The sequence below is a fragment of the Pezoporus flaviventris genome, unplaced genomic scaffold, assembly GCF_033815535.1.
Source record: "Pezoporus flaviventris isolate CSIRO_AGI_PZ_B2104156 unplaced genomic scaffold, CSIRO_AGI_Pfla_v1 ptg000023l, whole genome shotgun sequence".
NCBI classification, from domain to species: Eukaryota; Metazoa; Chordata; class Aves; order Psittaciformes; family Psittacidae; genus Pezoporus; species Pezoporus flaviventris.
This window is the reverse complement of record NW_026892571.1, coordinates 11,026,093-11,048,748: the sequence shown is the minus strand read 5'-3', so window position 1 is coordinate 11,048,748 and position 22,656 is coordinate 11,026,093. Positions and strand designations below refer to the sequence as shown.

Here is a 22,656-nt window from a genome sequence, read left to right as displayed (position 1 = left end):
CGCTGCTGTGAAGGTTTGGAGGTTCCCCGTCCCCGGGTGCCGCTGGCTGATGCCAGTGGCTGCTTATGTGCTGTCCTGGTAATTGAGCTCCTGGCTGAGTGCAGCTGGTCCCGCAGGCTTCCTCTGTCCAATGATTTCCTCTAAGAGCCCTTTTTTCACTGTACTTCCATTGCCAGCAGCTTTATCCTATCTGAAAATGAGCTGTAGCATGAGAACCTCTTCCCCAGCTGCTCCCCGGCAAGTAGGTCATTGATTTCTCTGCAGAGCTCAGTGATGTACTCAACTTAATGACCTGTCGGCCCTGCAGGTGACCTCCCACGCTCCCTGCTCCTCCTCTGTGTAAAGCCACTCATCAATCCGCTTACCAGTTAGCAAGTTGTGCCTGTCCTGCTTTCTGCTCCTTCTGACTCTCAGGAGCAGATGCCACCTCTGCCTTCCCATGGCTCCCATCACTGGCTCCAGCCCATGGGTGATGCCTCCTTCCTACCTTGTGTGTGGCTGGTGGCAGTGGGGCTGCCCCGGGTGTGAAGTATGTGGTACCCAGGGCACAGAGGGGCACATGGTGACAGGCAAATCCCTCCACCAGCCTCTGTCAATGGCAACCTGCTGGTGGGCCTCTGAGCACCGCTCAGACAGGCTGTGCTGGTGATCAGGAGGGAGAAGATCATGTCCTCAGGCTGTAGTGAGGCTGATAATAACACAAGTTACTCCAAGCACTCATTGACCCTGCAGTCAGTGCTGCCTGTGGTCCACCATGCCCTTCAGCATCCAATGGAGATCAAGTGTTGCATCTTCTGTTTATAAAAACGCAGCAATAAGGAGGAGGATGCTTTGCCCTGGCATACCTTGGAGGTGATCTCCTGTGTCACTCTGCCATGAGAGATGAGCTCACACCGTGAGCTTTCTTTTTTTAGAGCTGCTTTCCTTTTAAAGGTGGCACACACTTATTTTGAGCTTCAAATGTGATGAATTTGTTCCCATGCATTTGCACACTTAACCCTTAGGTTGCTACTTTCCGCTTCCTCCCAGCTGGCGTTTTGCAGCACCATGGCAAGAGTTGTTGGCCACGGAATGCTGCTGAAGCAGCATGAGTGTCCAGAGGGGTCCTGGTGTCCCCATAAGAGCTGGTGGCAGTGCAGATGGTGGAACTGGCACTCTGCTTTTTAGCTGTGCAGAGGGGACCTTGCTGGAGAGGGCTTAAATCAGGGGAGTAAGTAAAAATAATCTTGAGAAACTGAAGAACCAGCTGAAAATGCAGGATGCAATTCCAGGCAGAGGTAGTCCCTGGGGCAAAGTGGGGGACCAGGTGCTCCCAGACTGTGTCCAGCCCATGGGATTTGATGTGTTAGAGATCAGCCTGAAGCTCCCTTTGGTGGCTCTTATGTCACCCTGTTGCCAGAACAAGCTGAATGTGTCAGTGACTCCTTGCCCAAGTAGAGGGGTCCCTGGGTGCCCTCAGTCCAGCTGGTCCCTGTCTCTTCCTGCCCTCCAGCATCCTGGAGCTGTGTATCCACGCCCAGAAGGACGAACAGTGCCTGCTCCCTGTGTCAGCCCCAGTAGTGCTGTGCAAGGATGAGGTCAGGGTGCAGGAGCCAGACACTCCCCAGGGTGCTGCCCATGGGGCTGGTTCCCATTTGGCAAGTGCTCCTCTCCCTGCCCAAGTCCCCATCAGACACCCTCATCTCCCTGGGTATTTTTAGAAGCAAACTGCTGTTTAATTATGAGAAGGAGAAAGGCGACCACAGAGGGGAAGCCAGGCAGCAGCGATAGGGCAGCTCCTTCGGCAGACAGGGCCAGCCGGGCTCCAACCACCAGGACCAGCCATATCCAGGGGATCAGTGCGAGGCCCCCATCCCAGCACCGTTCCACTGGGAGCTTCCACTGACCCCAAAATTCATGCCACAAGCCTCCATGTGTAGGGCCAGCAGGTGCAGGAGATGGCCATGGGATCCTTGCCTCTGCGAGTACCCCTATCCCTTCCAGACCCTCTGACCAGCTGCACCCACCCCAGCAGGGAACATGGGGGACGGTGGGGAATGGCATTCCTTGGGCTCCATCTCCCAGGTGCCAGTGGCTGTTTTTAGATGAGTGAAAGTCCGATGTTTGGAGGTTTTCTATTTTGAGCATAAAGCTGGAGAAGTGGAGCAGCTCCTGACCCCTGGGTGTCGGCGCAGCACAGGGCAGTGAGCAAGGCAGGGCGGGTGCAGGGCCCCTGCCACCCCTGGGGGGATGTGGTTGACCCCGGGTCTTCACCCTGTAGTTCCCCTGGTGGCCTCTTGCAACTCAGGCTGTGCCGGAGCTTGTTCCCATGCTGTGCCATCTTCCACACTCTCCCAAGGGACACGGCATTTCCAGCCCTGTGATGTCATTCCTCCTTTCCCTCCTGCAGCAAGATCCCAGTGAAGCCCCTGAGCAGGATGTGAGGTGTCCCACCCCAGCCCCACACCCCTCATACCACCCACAGAACCCCCATAGCATGGCACAGCTACATGCTGATGGGAAGCGAGAGGGGATGCCCTTGGCTGAATGGCACAGGTCTTGGACTGGGTTGCTGCGGTGGCATGGCCAGCTCACCCTGGCACTGGTGACACTGCTATGTGGGGGGTTTCATATCCCTGCAGCAGCCTGGGGTCTGTCCCCTGCATGAGGATGCTGGGTGTCATGAGATGGGGAGAGGAACTGGGGTTTGCCTGCCAATGGAAGGGCTGGCGCTTCCCAGAGCTGCCATGGTGAGTTGTCATCACTGGCAGGTCACCCATGCTGCAAGGGGGACAGATGGGTCACAGCAGGCCTGGTGATGGCTCCCGCTCACTGGGCTCCTGGGAGGCAGATGCCAGCCCTGGGCACAGGCTTTGGCCTCGTTTTATTCAAACCCTCATTTCCAAAGTACCTTGAGGTGCTCCCCAGCGCTGCAGTCCAGGGTCCATGGTGGGGCCGGGCACTGCCAGCTGCAAGCAGGGCTGGGAGCTGCATCCCCCATGTGCTGGTGTGTCCCTAGGTGCGGTGCTGGCAGGGGATGGCGAGAAGCCGTCGGAAGGCAGCTCGGAAGTCCCGGTTGAAGAGGGTGTAGATGAGGGGGTTGAGGCTGCTGTTGCAGTACCCGATCCAGAAGAAGAAGCTGAAGAGGGGCTTGGAGATGTGGCAGCCATCCCCACAGATAGCCCCCAGGCTGTAGGTGAAGAAGAAGGGGAACCAGCACAGCACAAAGGCACCCATCACCACAGCCAGCACCACAGTGAAGCGCCGCTCCTGCACCCGCATCAGCCGGCGGCGGCACAGCAACACGCTCTGGTGCTGGTTCCGGTGCCTCCAGCCCAACATCCTCATCCCTGGCTCCGTCTTGCTGGCAGCAGCGAGGCGCAGGGAGCGGGTGGCGAGGAGGGCTGCAGCCCTGCGGGTGGTCAGGCGATAGATGCGGCAGTACATGGTGACCATGATGAGGCAGGGCCCGAAGAAGGATGCAGTGCAGGAGGCCAGCACGTACCATGTCTCCTGGCTCAGCTGGCACTCGCGACCACCCGGCCGGGCCCACAGCAGCGGTGGCAGTGCCACCAGGGCCGCCGCAGCCCAAACCGCCCCGATCATCCCCTTCACACGCCCAGGGCTGCGGCGCAGGTTCAACCGGGCCGCGCGTGTGACGGCCCAGTAGCGGTCGAGGCTGATGGCGCAGAGGTGCCCAATGGAGGAGGTGCAGAGCAGCACGTCCAGCGCCAGGTACAGGCTGCACCACAGGCCCCCGAAATACCAGTAGCCCATCAGCTCGTTGGCCAGCGAGAAGGGCAGGACGAGGACGGCCACAAGGATGTCCGCTGAGGCCAGGGACAGCAGGAACAGGTTCTGCGGGGCCCGCAGGGCACGGCTGGTGGAGATGGCCACCACCACCAGCGTGTTGCCCAACACAGTGGCCAGCAGGACAGCCAGGGCGGCCAGCAGGATGAGCCCCATGGCTGCAGGTGAGTGTGGGGCACTGCTGCCACTGCTGCCATTACCGGAGGCATTGGAGAGGGCATCGGCTGGCTCCATGCTGGCCCAGCCCCTCGGGTGGATGAAGCCCCATGGGGCTGTTCCCCACCACAGGTGCCCTGCTCACCAGCCCCGATGCATCTTGTGCCACAGCCCCAGCATCGCTGAGTCCTTCTGTGGCCGTCCCGGCCACACAGCTCCAGTACTGACCTGGTCTGGTGGCAAGGAGAGGTCGTCCTGGTCCAGTAGTCACCTGGCCATGCACTCGAGCTGATGGCGCTGGGAGCCCCGAAGCAGCTCCCACCGCAGCCCTGCTGGCTGGGCTGGTCCCAGCCCGGGAGGAGGGCGGGCGGGAAGGAGGAAGGGACAGGCTGATAAATAACACTGGCAGGAGCCCAAGCGTCTGCAGGCAGTGGGAGACGCCATTATTGCCAACACTTAAAGGGCTTCTGCTGGGCTCACCATGGTGGGTGGGCTCCTGCCACAGGCAGCAGGGTGCACGGTGAGCCAAGGGTACTGCCTGACTGTCCTGAGCCAACATTCTGCTGATGCCCAGCCTGGCAGCCCTTCTCCAGCTGCACCACATGCCTCATCATGTGTGGAGCTCTGCCCCACTGACACGCTGCTGTGGCACATAATAGTGTGACATAGACCCGGCCATCTCAGCCCTCTGGGGACGAGGCAGGTGAGAGAAGATGCTGCCCATGACACTTTGGTACAATCTGGCTGCAAACTGCAGGTGCAGGGTTCGGCTGTGGCTTTGTCAGTGTGTGTCCCCATTGCACTAGCAGTGTGATGGGTGCAGTGTGTGGTGTGCTGGGCACCACGCAGGGCTGGGCTGTGCAGGGGTGGCGTACGGACAGGAGGGTGCATGGTGGGTGTCTGGTACCGGTGGCTCTGACTGTGGTTCTGACAGGGTTTGCAGAGGCAGGAGCCAGAGACACACATGCAGGGCGCAGGTGCTCAGCATTTATTAGACACCAGCTGAGCAGGGATGGAGGAAACCGGGCAGCCACGGAAGCAGCGGTGCCGGCTAGAGCCGGGTGGCTCCGTGTGGGAGCGGGCGAGGGGAGCCCATCCGGACGGTGGAGCCGGGCACCTCCTCGGGGTAGGAGAGCATGGGGTTGTCCAGCCCCAGCCTGGCCTTGTCCCGGGGAGGGCCCTCGCGCTCCTCCCAGCCCTCGGGGCTGCGGCAGCGGTCGGTGCAGCAGAGGGTGGCCCTGGTGATGAGCCGGTCCAGGGGCTGCAGTGAGTGCATCCAGGTGGGGAGGAAGTCCCAGGTCTGCAGGCATTTGGGCAGGCGGCCAGGGCTGTGTGCCTGCAGCGCGTTCACCAACCCCACGAAGAAGAGGAGGCTGAGGAAGGGTGCGCCCACCCCCACCAGTGCCCGCCAGCCAGCCATAGAAATGCCAAAGATGAGGGAGGGCAGCAGGAGGAAGCAGATGATGAGGTACAGCACGGCAAACCAGCGGTACTTGGCCGTGCGCTCGCCCAGCGCCTTGGCCATGCGGATGGGCAGGCGGGTGAAGGGCAGGGGGTACCACAGCAGGATGCCGGAGATGTTGAAGAAGAAGTGGCAGAGGGCGATCTGCAGGGATGGCATCACAAGGGGGTCGGGCACATGGGCTTCCCCCAGCCCCTGCTTTGCCCAGTGCCCCCCGCCAGCCCAGCTATGCCTCCGGGGTTGCCTGTACCTGGAAGGAGCTTGCCAGCTTGTCCCCCGGGCTGGCCAGGGCAGCCAGGATGGCGGTGGTGGTGGTGCCAATGTTGGAGCCCAGGGTCAGTGGGTAGGCGCGCTCGATGCTGATCACCCCTAGGCCTGTGGGACAGGCACCCATCCCGTCCCATCACTCCTCACCAGTGCCATTCCCACAGTCTCACAAGGAGGCACAGCTCCTCTCAGCCCTCCAATTAGCACCAATGGGCCACTGTGGCTGGGAGCAGCACATGGCAGGGACAAGGCATGGCTGGGACTCACCTATCAGGGGTGTGATGGCTGAGGTGAAGACAGAGCTGCTCTGCACCACGAAGGTCATCCCAGCACCCACCACCATGGCGAAGTACCCGGTGAGCCAGCTGAGAGGGTGCGGGAGGTCTGCCATGACATGGGCATGGGCATGGACACAAGCATAGACATGGACACATCAGCTGGGAGCAGCCTGTAGCTCCTGGATGGTGATGGGGAGGGGTCTGTGGGGATGGAAGGTGGGGATAGGGATGGAGACTGGGGCAGGCAGGGTTCCATTGCACTCACCAGTGTTGATGACCTTCTGGATGGCTTTAGCCACTTGCCCCTTGAGCAGGGAGTTGAGGAGTTTGACCAGGAGGATGAGGCATGTGCAGAGCACGACAAGGGACCCGGCCAGCAGCACCAGCCCCACGGCCAGGTCAGGCAGCGGCGTGTCAGTGAAGAGGTGCTCACCTGCCCCACAGCATGGCTGGGAGAGGAGCTGGGGCCGGCCTGGCCCTGCTCACAAACCTGCCCTCCAGGACAGCCCCACACCTGGACCCCAGCCCCAACATGTCTTGGCCCTACATCACATCACCGCTCCAGCCCCATGCCCAGCATCTCTCCAGACCACATACAGCCCCCCAGTCCCATCTGCACCTCCCCAGCCTCATGACCTCTGCTCCCCAGTGCTGCCCAAGCCCCACTCACACTTCTGCCTGGTGATGTTTTGGAGGCTCTCGAGGCCCTTGGTGCTGCAGTGGCCAGGGCCTGTGCAGTTCAGGGGGGGAGCAAGATCCACAGCGGCTGTCTGCAGGGAGAGGGTGTTTGCAGTGCCTCCACAGAATCCTCAGCCCCTGCCCTCCTGCCACGCTCCATGGGATGGTTTAGTGGCCCCAGCAGAGCCATGGGCTGCTCACCTGCGCAGGTGCAGGACCACACCAGATGCGGATGAGGCTCCGGTTGCGCAGGCTCTCATCCCCCGTTGCAATGCCGGTGATCACTGACTTGTCCAGCTGCAACAACACATGGGTTGGAGGGGGCCCTTGGGGCTGACAGCACCCGCAGCCTGGGGACATCACTGGGATGGGGGCACCACTGTTGGCCTGGGGACGCTTGGATACAACCACGGTCAAAGGGACATCCACCAGCCTGGGAACACCACCCTTGGGGACACCACAGCTGAGGAGACCTGGATGATGAGCTTGGTGAAGGGCTCTGTGATGATCTTCAGCAGATCAGGGGCATCCTTCCCACTACGGATGTTGAAGGTGGCCACCACCAGGCGAGTGACGTGGTGCAGGTACCCTGTCACCACCTCCAGCGGCAGCAGCACCAGCACTGACAGCCAGTTGAAGCAGTCGTGCACCGTGGCACCGGCAAAGGCCCTGTGCAGAGGAACCCATCACCATAGGGTGGCCCCTGGGGAGCAGCTCCCAGCCCCCCAGGTCCCTCTGCCCTGACCAGCTCTCACCGTTTGAACTCACTGCGGTCACCAGCCTGCATGAGGGCCACAATGGTGTTGGTGACGGAGGTGCCGATGTTGGAGCCCATGATGATGGGGATTGCAGAGCGCACCTCCAGCACTGGGGACACAGAGACCTGTTAGCCCCATGTGGCTTGGCTCAGGGTGATCCCATCCAGCTACCCTATTCCCAGTCTCAGGTAACCCAGGAGTCCTGTGGGGGCACTCACATCCTGAGGAGACCATGCTGACGATGATGGAGGTGGAGGTGGAGGAGCTCTGCACCAGCACAGTCACCAGGATGCCCACCACCAGCCCAGCCACGGGGTTGGAGAGGATGGCATTGTCCTTGAAGATGTCTCCTGCCACCTTGCCTGCAAGGAGCATGAGCAGCAGCATGCTGGCACAGTGGGTGCCAGGCACCCAGGCACCCCCACCACCCTACCTCCAGCCAGCTGGAAGGCAGAGCTGAGAACATCCAGGGAGCACACGAAGAGGTACAGGAACCCGAACATCAGGGGCACCTTGAGAAGGGAGACACAGATGGACTGGACCCTGGCCCAGTACCCCAGCTCTGCACAAGACAAGAGAAAGTGTTAAACACTGGTTGTGGCGCAGCCCTGGCTCCCTGGGCTCTCGCAGCCCTACACCATCCTCCCATGGCAGGATGCGGCTCGTGTCCCCAGCCATGCCACCACTCCCTGGGTCCCATCCATCTCCTCCCACCCTTGAGTGCCTTGTGCCCCCTGCCTCCCTCTGGCAGGTCTCTGTGGTATTCCCCAACCCGGGTGCTGTGTGCCCGGGGTCTCACCTGGCTTCTGCAGCTCATCCAGACCAAGCCGGGGCCCCTGCCAGGGCAGCGTGTCCAGCTCGTACCGCTCCCGGCCCTCGCGCAGGCGCCCCGGGGAGCCGGGACAGAGGAAGCCATGGTCAGGGCAAGGCACCGCTCCCACAGTGAAGGGGCAGGAGTGGGCACCCGGCAGCCGGTGCAGGGCTGGGGAGAGGGGACAACCGTGTTACAGCCCCATCCTCCTGTAGAGGAGAGCCGGGAACTGCCTGGGCCAGGATCTGGCCAGAAGCAGAGCTGAGCACAGCGGGGTGAGGAAGAGGAGGAGGAGGAGGAGACTGGGGGCACCTACCTTGGGGGCTGGGGCAGTATGCGAACTGGGGCCCGTGCATCACCCTTCCTGCCCGCACCGGGCAGCGAGGCAGCACCGGGCTCTCCCTGTGGTACGGCAGCATCGCTCCTGCTGAGGCTGAGCAGAGGCAGCCTCGTGTCAGCACAGCTGTGCTGCAATGACCACCACAAGCCTCCCCAATCCCTGCAGTGCCGGCACCACCGAGGAGCACCATCCCATCACCCAGTGGTCCCCTGGCCCACCAGTCACCACCGTGCCAGCCCAGTGAGCTCCTGCAAAGGCAGGCAGGAGACATGGGGAGGGGACCACTCCTGCCCAGTGGCCTGCTCACCTGAGGCTGGCCTGGCACTCAGGGCAGCACTGTGTCCACATGCCACATCCACATGTCTCTCCAGCGAAGTAGCCTGCGAAACACCACAGCCCTTTATACTCATGCCAAGAGCAAAGTCTAAGGAGCCTGCATTGCCCCTCGCCTCTGCTCGCCGCTCACCTCCTCCCCAGAAATTCCTGCAGTTAATGGGTAACCCCACAGCATCCCCATCAGCTGCAGCACTGCGGTGGGATAGGGCACATGGCACCGGGTACCGGTGCACCTCTCCCTGCCTGAGGCTCAGCATCGGCCTTGAGCAAGTGGCAGCCAGTGGTAGGAGGTCAGACAAGGCAGAGCTGGAGCCCAGTGCCTGAGAGGCAATGCTAGAGCAGCCTCAGCTCTCCATCACTTGGTGCTGGGTTCTTCATGCCCTGCACCAGAGGAGGAGGGCTCGGTGCTGGTGCTGTCAAAGTGTCCCAAACTGGAGGAGAGGCCACACACACATCCACCTTCCTTGGAACCATCTGAGCATCAGCTCTGCACAGGACGTGCGGTCCTCGCTGCCTGGGCATTGGTGGTGGGTTACATCAGCATCAGTGTGATCCTTGTGCCCTGTCGCTGCTGGTGATGGTGCCACATGGCCTGTCTCAACCCATGCCAGCAGCTCGGTGTAGAACAACCTGCAGCACTGTGAGGGCTGCATGAGGCAGAGACTGCGTTTTCCCAGCATGTGTGATAGGGTGGGCAGGAGGGGAGCGACGCCAGCGCTGCTGTCACCACCTCCTCGATGATGTTTATCATTACCTGCTGTTTACGCACCTCTAGCCAAGTTTCCATCCACCCACAGGGTGCTCAGTCAGCTCCTGTCCACGTCTGCCCGGGGAGAGCCAAGGGCCAAAGGCTCCTCCAGCCCAGTGACTGCGGGGAGTGGGCATAGAGAGTCCACACAATCACCACATCCTCATGCCTCCATCACTGGGCACTCCCAGGACCCATCACCAAAGACAAGCCAGCTGCAATTGTATGGGGAGAGCAAGTGGAGGTCCCTTGGGTACCCCAGGGTGCTCCTGCCACTGCTGGACCATCACTGAGCCTCCACCAGGTCACAAACCAATGGAGCCAAACGCCGGGGAGGTGCCACAGCAGGGTACACAGCAGAGGCAGAGGGTTGGGGACCTGTTTGTTCATGGGGCACAGCCAGTGGCACCCGCAGAGCCCTGTGCCAGGCTGCAGTGGGCTGGAGGACCGTGTCCGCACTTGCCCTGTGCCCGGGGGCTCTTGGCTGGCTGCCACACAATCATTAACGCAGTGAGGCCCTGGCAGCTCTGGCTGTCACTCATTGACAGGGTCAGGGCTGAAGTCCTTGGCCATGCCGGCCCCACAGCTTCCCCTACACCATCAGCAGTGCTGGGAAAACAAGCTCCTGGCACCGCTCCTTGCTGCAGGGCAGGGTGGCACTAGAGCCGAGGGCTGACTCCAGCCCTGCCCTGGCCCTGGGGTGGCTCTGTGGGGTATGGGAAGGCTGGAGGGACATTACTGCCCGGAAAAGTACCGTCTGGCTTCAGTGGTGGAGGAAGGAGAGGAATGCACGTCAAGGCAATGCTTTTTATTTCCCCTGGTTTCACAGGACAGACAGGACTGAGCAGCACCACAGACACAGAGGGCTGTGACCAGGGCTGCAGGGCTGCAGCTGGCCACGGCAGTGTGGGGCTGGGTGGCCATGGCCCTTGTCCCTGCGTGAGCTACAGGGCTACCTTGGGTCACCCTCTGTCTCTTGCCGGGCAGTGGTGGCAGAGCGGTGACCCCAGGGCACAGCCAAGCAGGGCCCCAGCAAGTGAGGACAATGGAGGGATCACTTGGCTGTTGGGGGGAATGCTTCCATCACAGACTGGATCTGGGACCTCTGGGGACATGGGGCTGCTGGGGATGGGGACCTGTAGAGCACAACCAGGTCTGGCAGAGCTGGGCTCAAGGTTACAGCCCAGCCCAGCCGCTGGCAGAGATGGCAGGCTGGGCACACGCTGGGTACCTGCACACAGGCTGAGATGCTCAGCACCCAGGGATGCTGCATTCCTCTGGCATCAGAGAGCTGAACACCTCCAGTCCTGACCAGGCTGGGGCAGGGGACCTACTGGGATCTGCTCCTGTGGGTCGCTTCAGCAGACACCCAGGAGCCACAGGGTCTCTCTGCAAGGGGGAGAAAGCCTCCTTTGGCACGACCTGTGGTCTGTGTGGCGCAGGAACCAGGCACCCTGCTCCACAGCAGTGCTGTCATGGCATTATCAGGCCCAGCCATACTCACACAGTGTGGACAGTAACAACCTGCTCTGCAGGGCCTGCAGGACCATGCACTCCAACTATGGGGAATCCCTATTCCTGCAGGGTCAGGGACCGGATCCAGCCCTCAGCTCTGGACACTTCTGACCCTGCCTGCCCACAGCACTAGGGTTGGGGCTGCCACCCCACCCTCTCTATCCTGAACACCTTTTGGGTGCTTTCCCTACCCAAACAGTCAGTGGGGCTGTGCCAGCCCAGCACAGGCAGGATTTGCTGGGCGGGCAGCTCTGCCACAGGCACTGGGTAGGACAGTGCCAGGCACGTGAGATGTTGCAAAGTGCTTTGCAACGAGGGTTCAAACTATGTACAGGACACCCTTAACGTGCACCAGGATGTGACCCACTGAGGGGCAATGGCAGCTGCTCAACCACTCACAGTGACACGACACGACAGTTTGGGGCAGGACGTGGATGGATCTGTGGTCCGGGCAGTGTTGGCAGTGCAGGGCAGGGGCTGGTTGAGCCCATGTTGAACCCCGGCATGGCCCGAGGGCACCACACGCCGGTGCAGACGTGCAGCAGAACTCATCGGAGCTCGTGGTCAACTGGAGGCTGAGCTGGAGTGGGCTCTGCGGGCTGGGGATGGCTGCTCCCCTCAGAGCCCGGGCGATCCGGCCCCTCGCAGGCGCTGCTGTCCTGCTCAGGGAGCTGGAGGAAGTCAGGCAAGACCAGGTCCTCCTTGGAGAGCAGCCCACGTTGGTCGTTGGCCCGGCAGCTCTGGGCACGGTTCAGCAGCTCCACGAGCCCTGGGGGAATGCAGGTTGTCTGCCTGAGCCTGGCACTTGGGCTCTTGTGCTAACAGCTGCCCTCACCAACTGATGTGACCCTGAACATGTCACAGGTACAGGCACCCACACCTTGTCCCAGCTCCATGCCAGCACCCATGCATATCCCCAGCATACCAGGGAACCCTGGGGCCCTCACAGCTCATGCCCAGCTTCACAGGACACTGCATCCACCCCCAGCAGACTGGGGGCCCTGAGTCTCTCACCCCATGTTCTGCCCCAGCCCCTCAGGTTTCAGACACACCAGCTCTCACCTTCCAGGTCATAGGTGCGGCGGTTCAGGTTTGTGGCAGCAGAAGAATGGGCCCGAGAGAAGGAGGAAGACATCTCCCACAGTGTATCAGGCTCTTCTGTTGGGCTTCCCTCCTGTGATGAGCAGCCCAGGCTTCACCCATGGGGCAAGGAGGCAGCACTGCCACATCCCCATCACCCTCCCACAGCCTGGCTCCCCCCTTGGTGCCCTCTGTCCAGCCCTGTGCTATGTGCCAGTGTTGCAGCAGGACATATGTTCCCCATGGACCATGGCAGCAGCCTTGGGGCATCCCTGAGCAGGGCAGTGGGATTTGAGCTCACCTCACTCCTGAGTGGGGATGGGGCAGCCGCAGCACTCCCTGTCACTCGCATGTCTGCAAGATAAGTGATGCTCAGTGTCTCATGCCAGTACCCCAATCCTGGCCCAGACTGTGACAGGATAAAGCCCATCCCACGGAGCAGGAGCTATGGCCAGCAGAAAGCAGCCTGGCCCTGTGAGTGCTCTGTGGTGGAACATGGGTTGGAGGAGGACACTTTACCTGCTGGCGTTTCCAGGACAAGTTTCTGAGCAGCCACTGTGCTGACCAGCATCTCCAGGTCCAGGGCAGCCAGCTCACCTTGCTGCAATGTGAAGGACCAGCAAGTGTCACACTCGCTGTGGCATGGCAAAGGCAGCCAGGCTGAAGAACCTGTGAGCTCCCCAGCCAGACCCTGCTGGGTCATGGGCTGGACAGTGCAGAGCACACCCATGGGTCCCCCTCTCAAGCTCACAGTGGATGTGGTGCCATGGCCCATCTCAAACATTGGCATCCCTCCATGTGCCTGCAGTACAGACCACTGCTCCTTAACACTGTCAGCAGCCCCTGGCCCAAGCCCCAGACCTGTTTCCCCCCCCCGGGATCCTGTCTGCAGGAGGCTGGGTGAGTGCTCACCCTCCGCAGCAGCACCAGCTCCACGCTCACACCGTACTTCCCCAGCACAGGCTGCAGAGCTTCCCGGATGCGCTTGGTTGGCTTTGCTGTGATGCGGATGGTCTTCTTGAGGGAGGAGATTTCCAGGCTGTGGATGGGGGAGAAGAGACTGCCTGGAGGCAAACACAGACAGGCAGGGGCAGAGCAAGGGGTTTGGGACTGCCTGGGGGCAGTTGGGTGTGGGTCACAGTGCATGGCTGCACATGATGTGGACCAGACGTACGAGAAACAGCATCAGCCCCAAAGCTCCCACTCACTCAAAGCTTATCCTGTTCTCCAGCTTCACTTCCTGGTCTGCCAATACGGAGCACTCCTGGTCCAGCACCAGCGCTTTCTGCAAAAGCCAAACCATAAGGAGAGAGCAAGCAAAACAGCCCGTGGTCCCAGCCTGGAGGCAACATTCCTCTCTGCCCCTCCTACCTGCTCATTCCCCACCAGGTAGACCTTGATGTCGGGGAGGCTGAAGCCACGTTTCTCACAAATCCCCGCCAGCATGTCACGGATGGAGTGGCCAGGCCGGATGGAGGCCAGCGAGGCTGTGCCGTCGGGCAGGTACACACAGCAGTACTTCATGGGCTTGGCTGGCAGCTCTGCCTCACTGCCCCCCAGACTCTTCCGATGGCCCTGCAGGAGCGATGCGGCGCGATGAGCCCAGCCGGTGGCAGAGTGATGCCGTGGGGCCGGCATGGGGACAACTCACCTCTGTCCAGGGGCTTGGGGCCGTGCTTCCTGAAGACAGGAAGCCCAGGTCCAGGCTGGCGGAGGAGTTGAGTGAGCCCTGGGACTCCCGCCACAGCATGGCACTCCCACCACCTTCTCCCCCATCTAGGACAGACAGAAGGACAGTGATAGGGAATACAGACACTGTTTGGGGGTGGTGTGGTCCCTCTGCCCCACTCGGCACAGCACCTACCTGCCCAGGAGGGCTCCCTCCTCTCTCCCTTCCTGAAGGAGCGGCGGGGGCTGCGGTTGGCACCACTGCCTGCCGTCTCCACACCCAGAGGCAGGGACTTGCCCAGCTTCAGCTTTGACTTCTGGGGTGAACAGAGAAGCATCTCAGCATGGGGACATCCGAGGCTGCCCCTTCCCTTTCGCTAGTCCCCTGCCTGCTTGTCTGTCCTCAGCCTGGGACTGGGTTTGCTCCGAGCAGCAAGGAAGGGACCCAACATCATTTCAGGTGAAGGGACAGGCCCTCGTCCCCTCCTTCCCACCCCACTCACCTTGCTGAGGTCGGGCGGAGGGCTGCTGCTGCGGGAGTGGGGCCGCAGGTCGGGCAGGGGCTGCCCCTGGCTCTCTGCCCGCAGGCAGGCCTGGTAGAGCGGGGATTTCACGAAGCGTGTGTAGCTGTCAAACTTCATCAGGTTAAAGATCTGCAAAAGGAGGACGTGTGTGCTCAAGACCCCGGCCCACCCACAGCTCGCCCCAGCCACTGCCCCGTGGCACAGCCCCATGGTGACAGCAGCGATGCTGGGTGATGTGCGGGGTGGTCCCAAAGCTCCCATCCTGCAGGTGCTGTTGTACCTGGAGCTGCTGGGTGCGAAACATGTCTGGGGAGGGGGTGGCCAGCATCTCCTCCCCAATCCAGGCCTGCTTGTCGATGTTCACGGGACTGATGGAGTGGCTGGAGAGGAACTCATCGTAAATCCGCCGTGCCTCCTGGGCCAGCTGGAGGGGAGCAGGGAGGTCAGGCTGAGGCCGGGAGCAGGGGGGTCAGGCCAAGGCCAGGAGCCCCTTCCTCACTGCTACCCTGCAGGGAGCTCCTGGTTCACCCCATGGAGGAACCTGAGCCCTGAAGGACCGAGTGTCCCCTTAGGACCAGCTCGGTATCTGGGCTTCAGGATGGGCACTGGAGCCAGGCATTCCCACCCAGTGCCAAGCTCTGGGCACAACACACCAGTCTCTCCACAGACATACAGCTGAAGGCAGGAACTGTCCCTCCAGCTGTGTGGATCTGTCCCCATGATCCCAATCCAGCTCTCTGCCCTTGGACTCTCTTTTTCTGCCAGCAGCACTCTCCACCCTCTGGCCACTCCACGACGGAGAAGCACACCCTTCAGATACACATCACATCCATCTCCTTATTCCTCCCACAAGAGCACCCAGCCTGCTCAGCCTCCCACAGCAGGGGTCTGCTGGGACATGCAGGCACAACAGCTACTCCCATGCCTGCCCACCTCCCTCCCAGCAGCTCTGTGACCATGGCTGCACGGAGGCCAGTACCTGCTGCGTGTTGCTGGCCGGGATCTGCTGGAACCGCTCGCATGCCTGCCAGAAGTAGACATTTTCAGCGCTGAACTCCTTTTTGAGGAACTCCTGTGGGGCAGAGGGAGCTGCTGGCCTGGCTGGCACCAGGACTGTGGGGCAGCCGGTGCCAGTCGTGAGAAGGAGCAGGGACCAAGGACTGGGCTGTGGCACTCACAGTGAAGTAGGTGACAGCCACACGGTCCTGCAGCAGCGTCTCGAAGGATTCAGCCCAGCTGACCACAGACCCCGGAGCAGAGCTGCAGCAGGCAGAGGGTCCCGGCAGGCTGTTCACACTGTGGTTGCTGCCGCGGGCCCTGGAGGCGTTTAACTCTGAGAGAGAAAAAGGGTCAGTCCTGGCAGCCTGGGTGCTCCCCAGTGTCACTCCCATGTCACCAGCAGCTCTCTGTATCTGCATCAGTTTCATCCACCTCATCCCAAGCAGAGCCAGCAGCCCTCAGACAGGGAGCACAAGGAGCATCACAGCAGCATCCTTGGTGGGTTGAGCTGGTGATGGCAGAGCTGGCACTTTCTGGCACGGCAGCCTCCCTGCCAGCACCGGCCTCTCCTCCCTGTGTCACCATGACTCCACCAGTGACTCACTTCCCAGGGGAACAAAGCGGATGTGTGGGGAAGGCACCCAGCCAGGGAGGGAAAGTGGGGAGGAAGGGGACCTGGGATGCACACAGCATGGAGGGAAGCTCAGAGGATGGGTAGGGGTCCTGATTTCGTTCACCATTCCTCCAGCCATGACGAGGAACAAACCCAGTGAGAGGAGGGCACAGAAAGTGTCATCTCCAGCTCCCAACCCAGAGGAAACCCTCTCCTGGGGAAACCCAAGGTGACCAAGCATTCCAATGTAATCCCTCCATCAAAAAGATGGAAGTTCCCAAGGGCAACTCCAGCTTTTGAACTGGTTTGGATGGTGAGCAATTGGCAAGAGAGTCATTTGCAAGAGAAGGTAAAGGTCTCTCCCAGCAAAGCTGGCAGGAGCAGAGGAGGAGTCAGGCTCCTGCTTTGCTGGGCTCCCCACCCTTTCCCTCCTGTCCAGAACAGGGGGTAAGTGCACACACTCTGCCTGTGGGAACATCAGCCACCAGCATCCCGCATTGGAAGGATCCTGCAGCGGGACGGAGATGGGTGAATGGACTGAGATATCTGATACACAATGAGACAGATGGACAAACAGACTCCCTCAGGAAGCCGGGGGCTGTCTGGTACCCAGGTTCTGCTTGCCCCAGGAAGCCTCTCAGCCCTCAGCACCCAAGGGTGCCAGCTGAGCAGGAGGGACAGGCACAATGGGATGAATGGGGGTATGGTGAGTCCCTTTCAGAGGGCTCATCCCAGAACCGCAGGGGCCCGGCTATGCACTCGCCCATGGCACAGCCTGTACTGACACAGGACCTGGCTCTCGGCTAGCTCCTTGCCCCTGGCATCAGGCTGCCTCTGGCTTCCCCCTCCCCTGCCGATGATGCTGGGCTCCAGCAGAGCAAAGAGCAGTCTTACCTCCATCTGACACAGCCGGACCCTGTGGGATGGAGAGAAGAGAGGTGAGAGGGGCCACACGGCACCTGCCAGCGTGGTGGAGCGGTACCCGGGTGAGCAGCACCACCAGGGCAAGACCAGTCCAAACCCAGGACACAGGTTGCCTGCAAACACTGCTCTTGTGATAGCTGGAACCAGAACGGCTGTCCCATGGCAGAGGCAGGACAGCAGTGAGCAGGGGTGGGGGGTTACAAGGGATGCACAGCTTTTCTTCCACCTCCTGCACATCTACTTCCCTGGGGCCAGCCAGCAGCTGGGAAAGGGCAGATGCTATCGGATGTAACCCTGCCACCGCTGCCCAGAGAGGAGAGAAGCAGCCTCCTCAGCACAGGAAGAGGAGGGGAGGAGGGGAGGGAAGGAAGGACAACCACAGACCTAGGCAGGCAAACTGCCTGCTCCCTCCTTCCTTGGGGCCGGGGCTACTGGAGTTGCAGATGCCCCAAACTAGGGACTGGAAGCTGCTAGCCCAGGGCTCAGCAGGACAGGAAGCCCTACAGCACCCCTTGGGCCATCCCAGATACCAGCCATGGGGACGCGGTACCCCAGAACCCACAGCAAGCAGGGACATGGGCAGAGCCTCCACAGTCAAAGCCCAGCCAAGAGGTGCTGCCTCTCATCGCCTGCCTGGGGCCCTACTGAAGTTCTCCCCACCCTGCCAGCCCCACACACCCCAGCCTACCCTGCACACCGCCTGCGTGTCCCCATCCCAGACCCACACACCCCAGCCTCACTATCCCACTCTTCCCTCTCCTTTCTTCCCCACCGCATATCCCGCTGCCACGCCCCTTACTCCAGCCCCACATATCTCTATCTTGCCGGCTCCTTGCTCTTCCCCATCCCAGCACTGTTAATTCTTGTAACCCCATCCCCATATGCCACTGTTTGTCCATTACCCCAGTGCCATACACCCCCACTTACATTGCCGTCTCAGACTCATAAACCCCTGTCTGCTTATTACTCCATCCCCATATGTCCCTCCCTGCCTGCTCCTATACTGCTGTCTGCCCTAATACCCCTCTACATCTCTGCTTGCTTTGAATACCCAAGTGCAGTGCCCAGCCCCAGAATTTTCACCTGCCTTTATCCACCCCACACCCCTGTGCCTGCCCGGTACCCAGCTGCACAGCGCCTGCCTCCTGCCCAGCCCCATACACCCCTCTGCCTGCCCGGCACTCAGCTGCACAATGCCCCTCCTGCCTCCTACCTAGCCCTGTACAGCCCTCTGCCTGCCCGTTATCCACTCCACGCTCCCCCGCCTGCCCAGTTCCCGGCCCCAGTCCGTGCCGCCGGGTGGGGCATCCCCGGGGGATGGAGAGCGGCGCCCGTGGCCAGGCAGGGACTCACCATGCGGCCGTTGTGGACCAGCAGCAGCTTGGCCTTGCCCTGCATGCCTGGCACCGCCCGGCCGAGCGCGCTACCGGCGCGGCCCGCGGCCCCGCAGCATCCCCGGCGCGGCTCTCCCGGCGCTCCCCGGCACTACCGCTTTCGGCTGCCACAGGAAGTGTCGCCTTGGGAACCGAGACCGCAGCGGGGGGAGCGGAGCCGCCCTCCCGCCCCGCGCCGCCGCCACCGGCCCCTGCACCGCCCCGGCAGGCACCGGCTCCAGCGCCGGGACAGGCGGTGCCGCTGCCCCGCCGCATCCCCGTCCCTGCCGCCATCAGCATCCACATCCGTGGCCCCATCTCTGTCTGCACCCCTGTTCCCGTCCACATCCACATCTTCATCCCTTTCCCCATTTCCATCTGCATCTACATCCATGACCCCATCTCTGCCTGCATCCTGTTCCCATCCACATCCACATCTCTATCCCCATCCCTATCCCTTTCCCCATCTCCATCTGCATCCACATCCACAACCCCATCCCTGTCTGCATCCCTGTTCCCATCCACATCTACATCCCCATTTCTGTTCCCACCCCTGCCTCCATCTGCATCCATATCTGCATCCCTGTTCCTAACTGCATTCCCATTCCAGTCCCCATCCCTATCCCTGTCCCTGTCACCATCCCAATACCCATCCCCAACTCCACCCCTATTCCTGCCTCCATTCATATCCATGATCCCATTCCCATCTCCCTGGCAGCAGTACCGGCACGACCCTCAGGGCCACCCCCAGGCCCATTGCACGGCATGGGGCTGGGAGGCAGCCGCATGTAACTAGGGCATGTGGCTGCTCCCAGCCCTGTGCCATGCAATGGGCCTGGGGGTGGCCCCGAGGGCCGTGCCGGTGCTGCTGCCAGGGAGAGCTGCCTGCACCACGGATGCTGGCAGGGCCTGGCAGAGGAGTAGCGGACTTGCCGCTTGGAGCCACCAAACTGATGCCTAAGCAGTTTTGCCCATCTCCTAAGGTCGGCGTTCCATGCTGATCAGCAACCACAAACCAGTCAAGGATATTTTAGGATATTTGTTAGGAAAATACAAGTAACTAACAGTTTGAGGATAAACCGCAGAGCACCATGGCAACCTGCTCATGGAAATGCTAATAACTGGGACGTAAGGTGGGTGATTAACCTATCAAAAGCAGAACCCTAACATTAAGTCGGGTGCAGATCTATGCGGAGAAAAATGAAGTGTTCCCACTGTGAACATGCACAAAAGCAGTGTGGCATTATCAGCCGCAGCCCTGGCAGGGGGTCTCCGGGCAGGGGTAGTGGAGTGTGGTCCCTGCTGCTGCCCCATTGGCCCCTGCTGCAGCTCAGAGCAGCAGTGGGGCAGGGGGTGATGGTGCTGCTCCCTGTCCCTTTGTTAGAGCAGAGCTGTGGTGTTTGGCTTGGCTTTGTAACAGGAGTTATAAATAAGAATGTCTCACCAAGAGTGCGTGACTCACGGTCCTCACCACAAGGATAACCTCTGCTAGGAAACCTGATCTGAGGGCCAAACTGCGGCATGAAAGAATCAAAGACATTGCCTCATTAATGTATTTAATGCAGATGGTGAACAGAAGAGCCTTTAACCCCACTTGGGCAAGGTGCCTGTGCCCCTTTGGAGCCCATTCCTGTGCCATCCCTGACCTCCGGTTCCCAACAGCCCAGCCCTTGCCCTGCTCCAGGGCCTGGTGGTTTCCCTTGGATGGCAGCGGGGACCTGTGGCAGGGGCTGACGTGGCCTTGAGCAGCTCCAGCCTCAGTGTTACCTCTTGCTGCCCTCCATGGGGGCAGCTCATGGGTGTTGGTGTGAGGGGATGGTGTGCTGAGGCATCACTCCTCACACAGGAGGCTGTGTCAGCCCCATGCACCAGGATCCCATCACCATGCTCTGCCCGTGGTGTCTGGTACCACATCCTCCTGCCATGCTGCCATCCCCAAGCCACCAGCTGGTCCCATTGGGGGAGAGATACCCTGTGCCCCAGTGCCCCAGCCTGCAGGACCTGCTTTATTCTGGGGGTAGGGGATGGCGGGGCGACAGCTGGCTGGGGGATTTGCTGAGGGCATTATTTAATGCTGTGGGTAAATGGAGAGACAGCAGCTAATTCTGGAGCCCATAATCCTCTTCCTCCCCTGGGATGGGCAGTGTGCCAGCCTCACAGCCTCCGGCGGGCCCTGGGGATGAGCCCCTGGCAGGTCCCCAGGCGTGCTGCGTGCTGCAGTGACTCCTGGACCATGGGTGATGTGCAGAAGGTAAGCGGGGCCCGGTGACATCCCAACTGCGCCAGGGCATCAGCTCCCAGTGTCAGTGCTGGGCAGGCTGACAGAGCAGGACTGGGGCTTTACGATGGGCAGTGTCCACAGCTCGCACAGGAGCCAACAGGGCTCTCAGAGCCAGGGACAGCCACCATGGGGGGACCAGGGTTGGGTGGATCTGCCATGGGGTCACCCCAACCTGGGACAACATGGGAGCAAAGCCCTGGTGCTCACTCAGGCCATAGACATAGAGTACCACGGTGAACAGCATGCCCAGCTTCCCCCTCTGAAATGAGGGTGCTATGCAGTGACCTGGCACCCTGCAGGACTCACCCAGCACCCCACGCCCCCAGGGGCTGCTCTCCGTCATCCAGAGGCTGAAAGGATCCCCAGAGCAGGAGGTCCGCATTGTCCTGCTGGGGTTGGACAACGCGGGGAAGACCACGCTGCTGAAACGCCTGGCGTCTGAAGAGGTCAGCACCATCACACCCACCCAGGTAGGTGCTGCTGGGGGCCAGCAGGAGGGTGGCAGGCCCTGCCCTCCCCTGCCAGATGCCAGAGTTTGTTCCTGTTCCTGTGCAGGGCTTCAACATAAAGAGCGTCCATTCGCATGGCCTCAAGCTAAATGTCTGGGATATCGGGGGGCAGCGCTCCATCCGCCCATACTGGAGGAAGTATCTGGGCAGCACAGACCTGCTGGTGAGTGGGGTGGCCGCCTGCAGCCCCCCCAGCCCCGCACATGGAGAGCCATGCCCTCTGCATGGGGCCCTTACAGCCACTGACTGTCCCGTTTGTCCCCATGGCAGATTTATGTCATTGACAGTGCAGACCAGAAGCGTTTTGAGGAGACAGGACAGGTATGAGGAGTCTGCTGGGGGGGAAACTGGGGGGGTCCTGGGGCTCAGGCTCTTCTGGCACCAGCTCTTTGAGGACTGGAGTGGGAGTGAGGCTGCTCTGTGCCATGTCTCCGCACTGCTGTGGGGGCCAAGCTGTCCTGAGAGCTGTGTGGGAAGGGCTCGTGATCAGTCTCAGCATGCAGAGCCAGCCCACTCTATGGCACATCCATGACCAGCAGCTCCCCCTGATCCAGGCATGATGCCCAAGGGGTACCCAGCATGGGGGTGACTCTGCCCCTCAGTCCCCAGCCCTGCTCCCACCTCCCCAGCACCAGGTGAGCCATTTGACCAAGTGAAGATTTAGAAGTAGCAGATGCAGAGTTACAAACCCTGGGAATGAAGCTGAAGAGGGGAAGGTGAGACTCCAAGTGCCAGCCTTGGCTGTACCAGCACCAGACGGCGGCGTGGGTGTGCCAGACAGCACAGGGCTGAGAGCAGCTCCTGTAGCTGCCCTTTGCCCAAGGCTCTGGGTGCTGGTAGTGCTTCAGACCTCAGGCAGTACTGCATGCGGCTCCGGGATCTCTGCAGGGCAGATGGAGCTTCCTCTCCCTTGGGATGTCCAGACCTCACTGCTTCTTTGGCTGCAATAAGAGCACCAGAGAGAGGGGAGTGTGGCACTGTGGGGGCAGCCCACCCTGGGCAGCTCAGGCAAGCAGCCCAGCAGCTCTATGGAGGAGGGCAGCAGCCCTGGGAGATGGCTCTATCTTGGCAGGAGTTGGCAGAGCTCACTGAGGAGGAGGCCCTCACAGGGGTCCCGCTGCTGGTGTTCGCCAACAAGCAGGACCTAGTGACTGCTGCACCCGCAGCTGAAATCGCAGAAGGGCTGAGCCTCCACACCTACCGGGACCGGGAATGGCAGATCCAGGCCTGCTCAGCCTTGTCTGGGGAAGGAGTGCAGGTAGAGCTGGGGGCCTGCAGGCTCTGCAGAGCTGGGAGAGAACCGAAGGACCTGCCATGCTCTCGGGGCTTTGCTCACATATCTCTCTTCCCTCCAGGATGGGATGAACTGGATTTCCAGCCAGATCATGAATAGGAAGAAGTGAGAGCTGCAAGTGCCAGAAGGGACTGAGCTGCAGGTCCCTAAGCCACAGCCAACCCCCCTCATTCTTAGACTCCCCCAGAGGCTCAGCAGGGCCCTGAGCCTCAGACCGCCATGCTCAGGGGTGCTTCCCACCCAGACTTTCACT

General features: G+C 61.2%; 3 protein-coding genes and 1 pseudogene across 5 annotated transcripts; 1 reads left to right on the top strand and 3 right to left on the bottom strand.

Annotated features, from left to right (window-relative positions):
- Positions 1-1,691: 1,691 nt before the first annotated feature.
- On the bottom strand, positions 1,692-4,601 carry LOC133271004 (alpha-2C adrenergic receptor-like). Its single transcript, XM_061456704.1, has one exon. It carries the CDS (start codon positions 4,021-4,023, stop codon positions 2,995-2,997), a length of 1,029 nt encoding a protein of 342 aa, XP_061312688.1. The 5' UTR covers positions 4,024-4,601; the 3' UTR covers positions 1,692-2,994.
- Positions 4,602-4,610: 9 nt separating this feature from the next.
- SLC34A1 (solute carrier family 34 member 1) lies at positions 4,611-9,147 on the bottom strand. 2 transcript variants are annotated; one of them, XM_061456700.1, is made up of 13 exons: positions 8,847-9,147; positions 8,516-8,632; positions 8,188-8,370; positions 7,822-7,950; positions 7,607-7,750; positions 7,386-7,497; positions 7,104-7,299; positions 6,832-6,927; positions 6,623-6,722; positions 6,218-6,385; positions 5,942-6,131; positions 5,658-5,782; positions 4,611-5,551 (listed from the first exon to the last, which is right to left on the bottom strand). In XM_061456700.1, exons 1-13 carry the CDS (start codon positions 9,130-9,132, stop codon positions 4,626-4,628), a joined length of 2,772 nt encoding a protein of 923 aa, XP_061312684.1. In that variant the 5' UTR covers positions 9,133-9,147; the 3' UTR covers positions 4,611-4,625. The 2 variants fall into 2 exon arrangements, with proteins under 2 accessions (XP_061312684.1, XP_061312685.1); XM_061456701.1 differs by lacking the exon at positions 8,847-9,147 and having other exon boundaries at positions 7,822-7,900.
- Positions 9,148-10,416: 1,269 nt separating this feature from the next.
- RGS14 (regulator of G protein signaling 14) lies at positions 10,417-18,423 on the bottom strand. Of its 2 annotated transcripts, none has more exons than XM_061456703.1 (15): positions 18,300-18,423; positions 16,917-16,938; positions 15,589-15,743; positions 15,390-15,482; positions 14,691-14,834; positions 14,390-14,539; positions 14,083-14,203; positions 13,870-13,994; positions 13,590-13,793; positions 13,427-13,503; positions 13,131-13,257; positions 12,738-12,819; positions 12,520-12,572; positions 12,201-12,312; positions 10,417-11,907 (listed from the first exon to the last, which is right to left on the bottom strand). In XM_061456703.1, exons 1-15 carry the CDS (start codon positions 18,342-18,344, stop codon positions 11,687-11,689), a joined length of 1,731 nt encoding a protein of 576 aa, XP_061312687.1. In that variant the 5' UTR covers positions 18,345-18,423; the 3' UTR covers positions 10,417-11,686. The 2 variants fall into 2 exon arrangements, with proteins under 2 accessions (XP_061312687.1, XP_061312686.1); XM_061456702.1 differs by having other exon boundaries at positions 16,014-16,938; positions 18,300-18,404.
- Positions 18,424-19,920: 1,497 nt separating this feature from the next.
- On the top strand, positions 19,921-22,538 carry LOC133271260 (ADP-ribosylation factor-like protein 3; annotated as a pseudogene).
- The last annotated feature ends 118 nt before the right edge of the window (positions 22,539-22,656 follow it).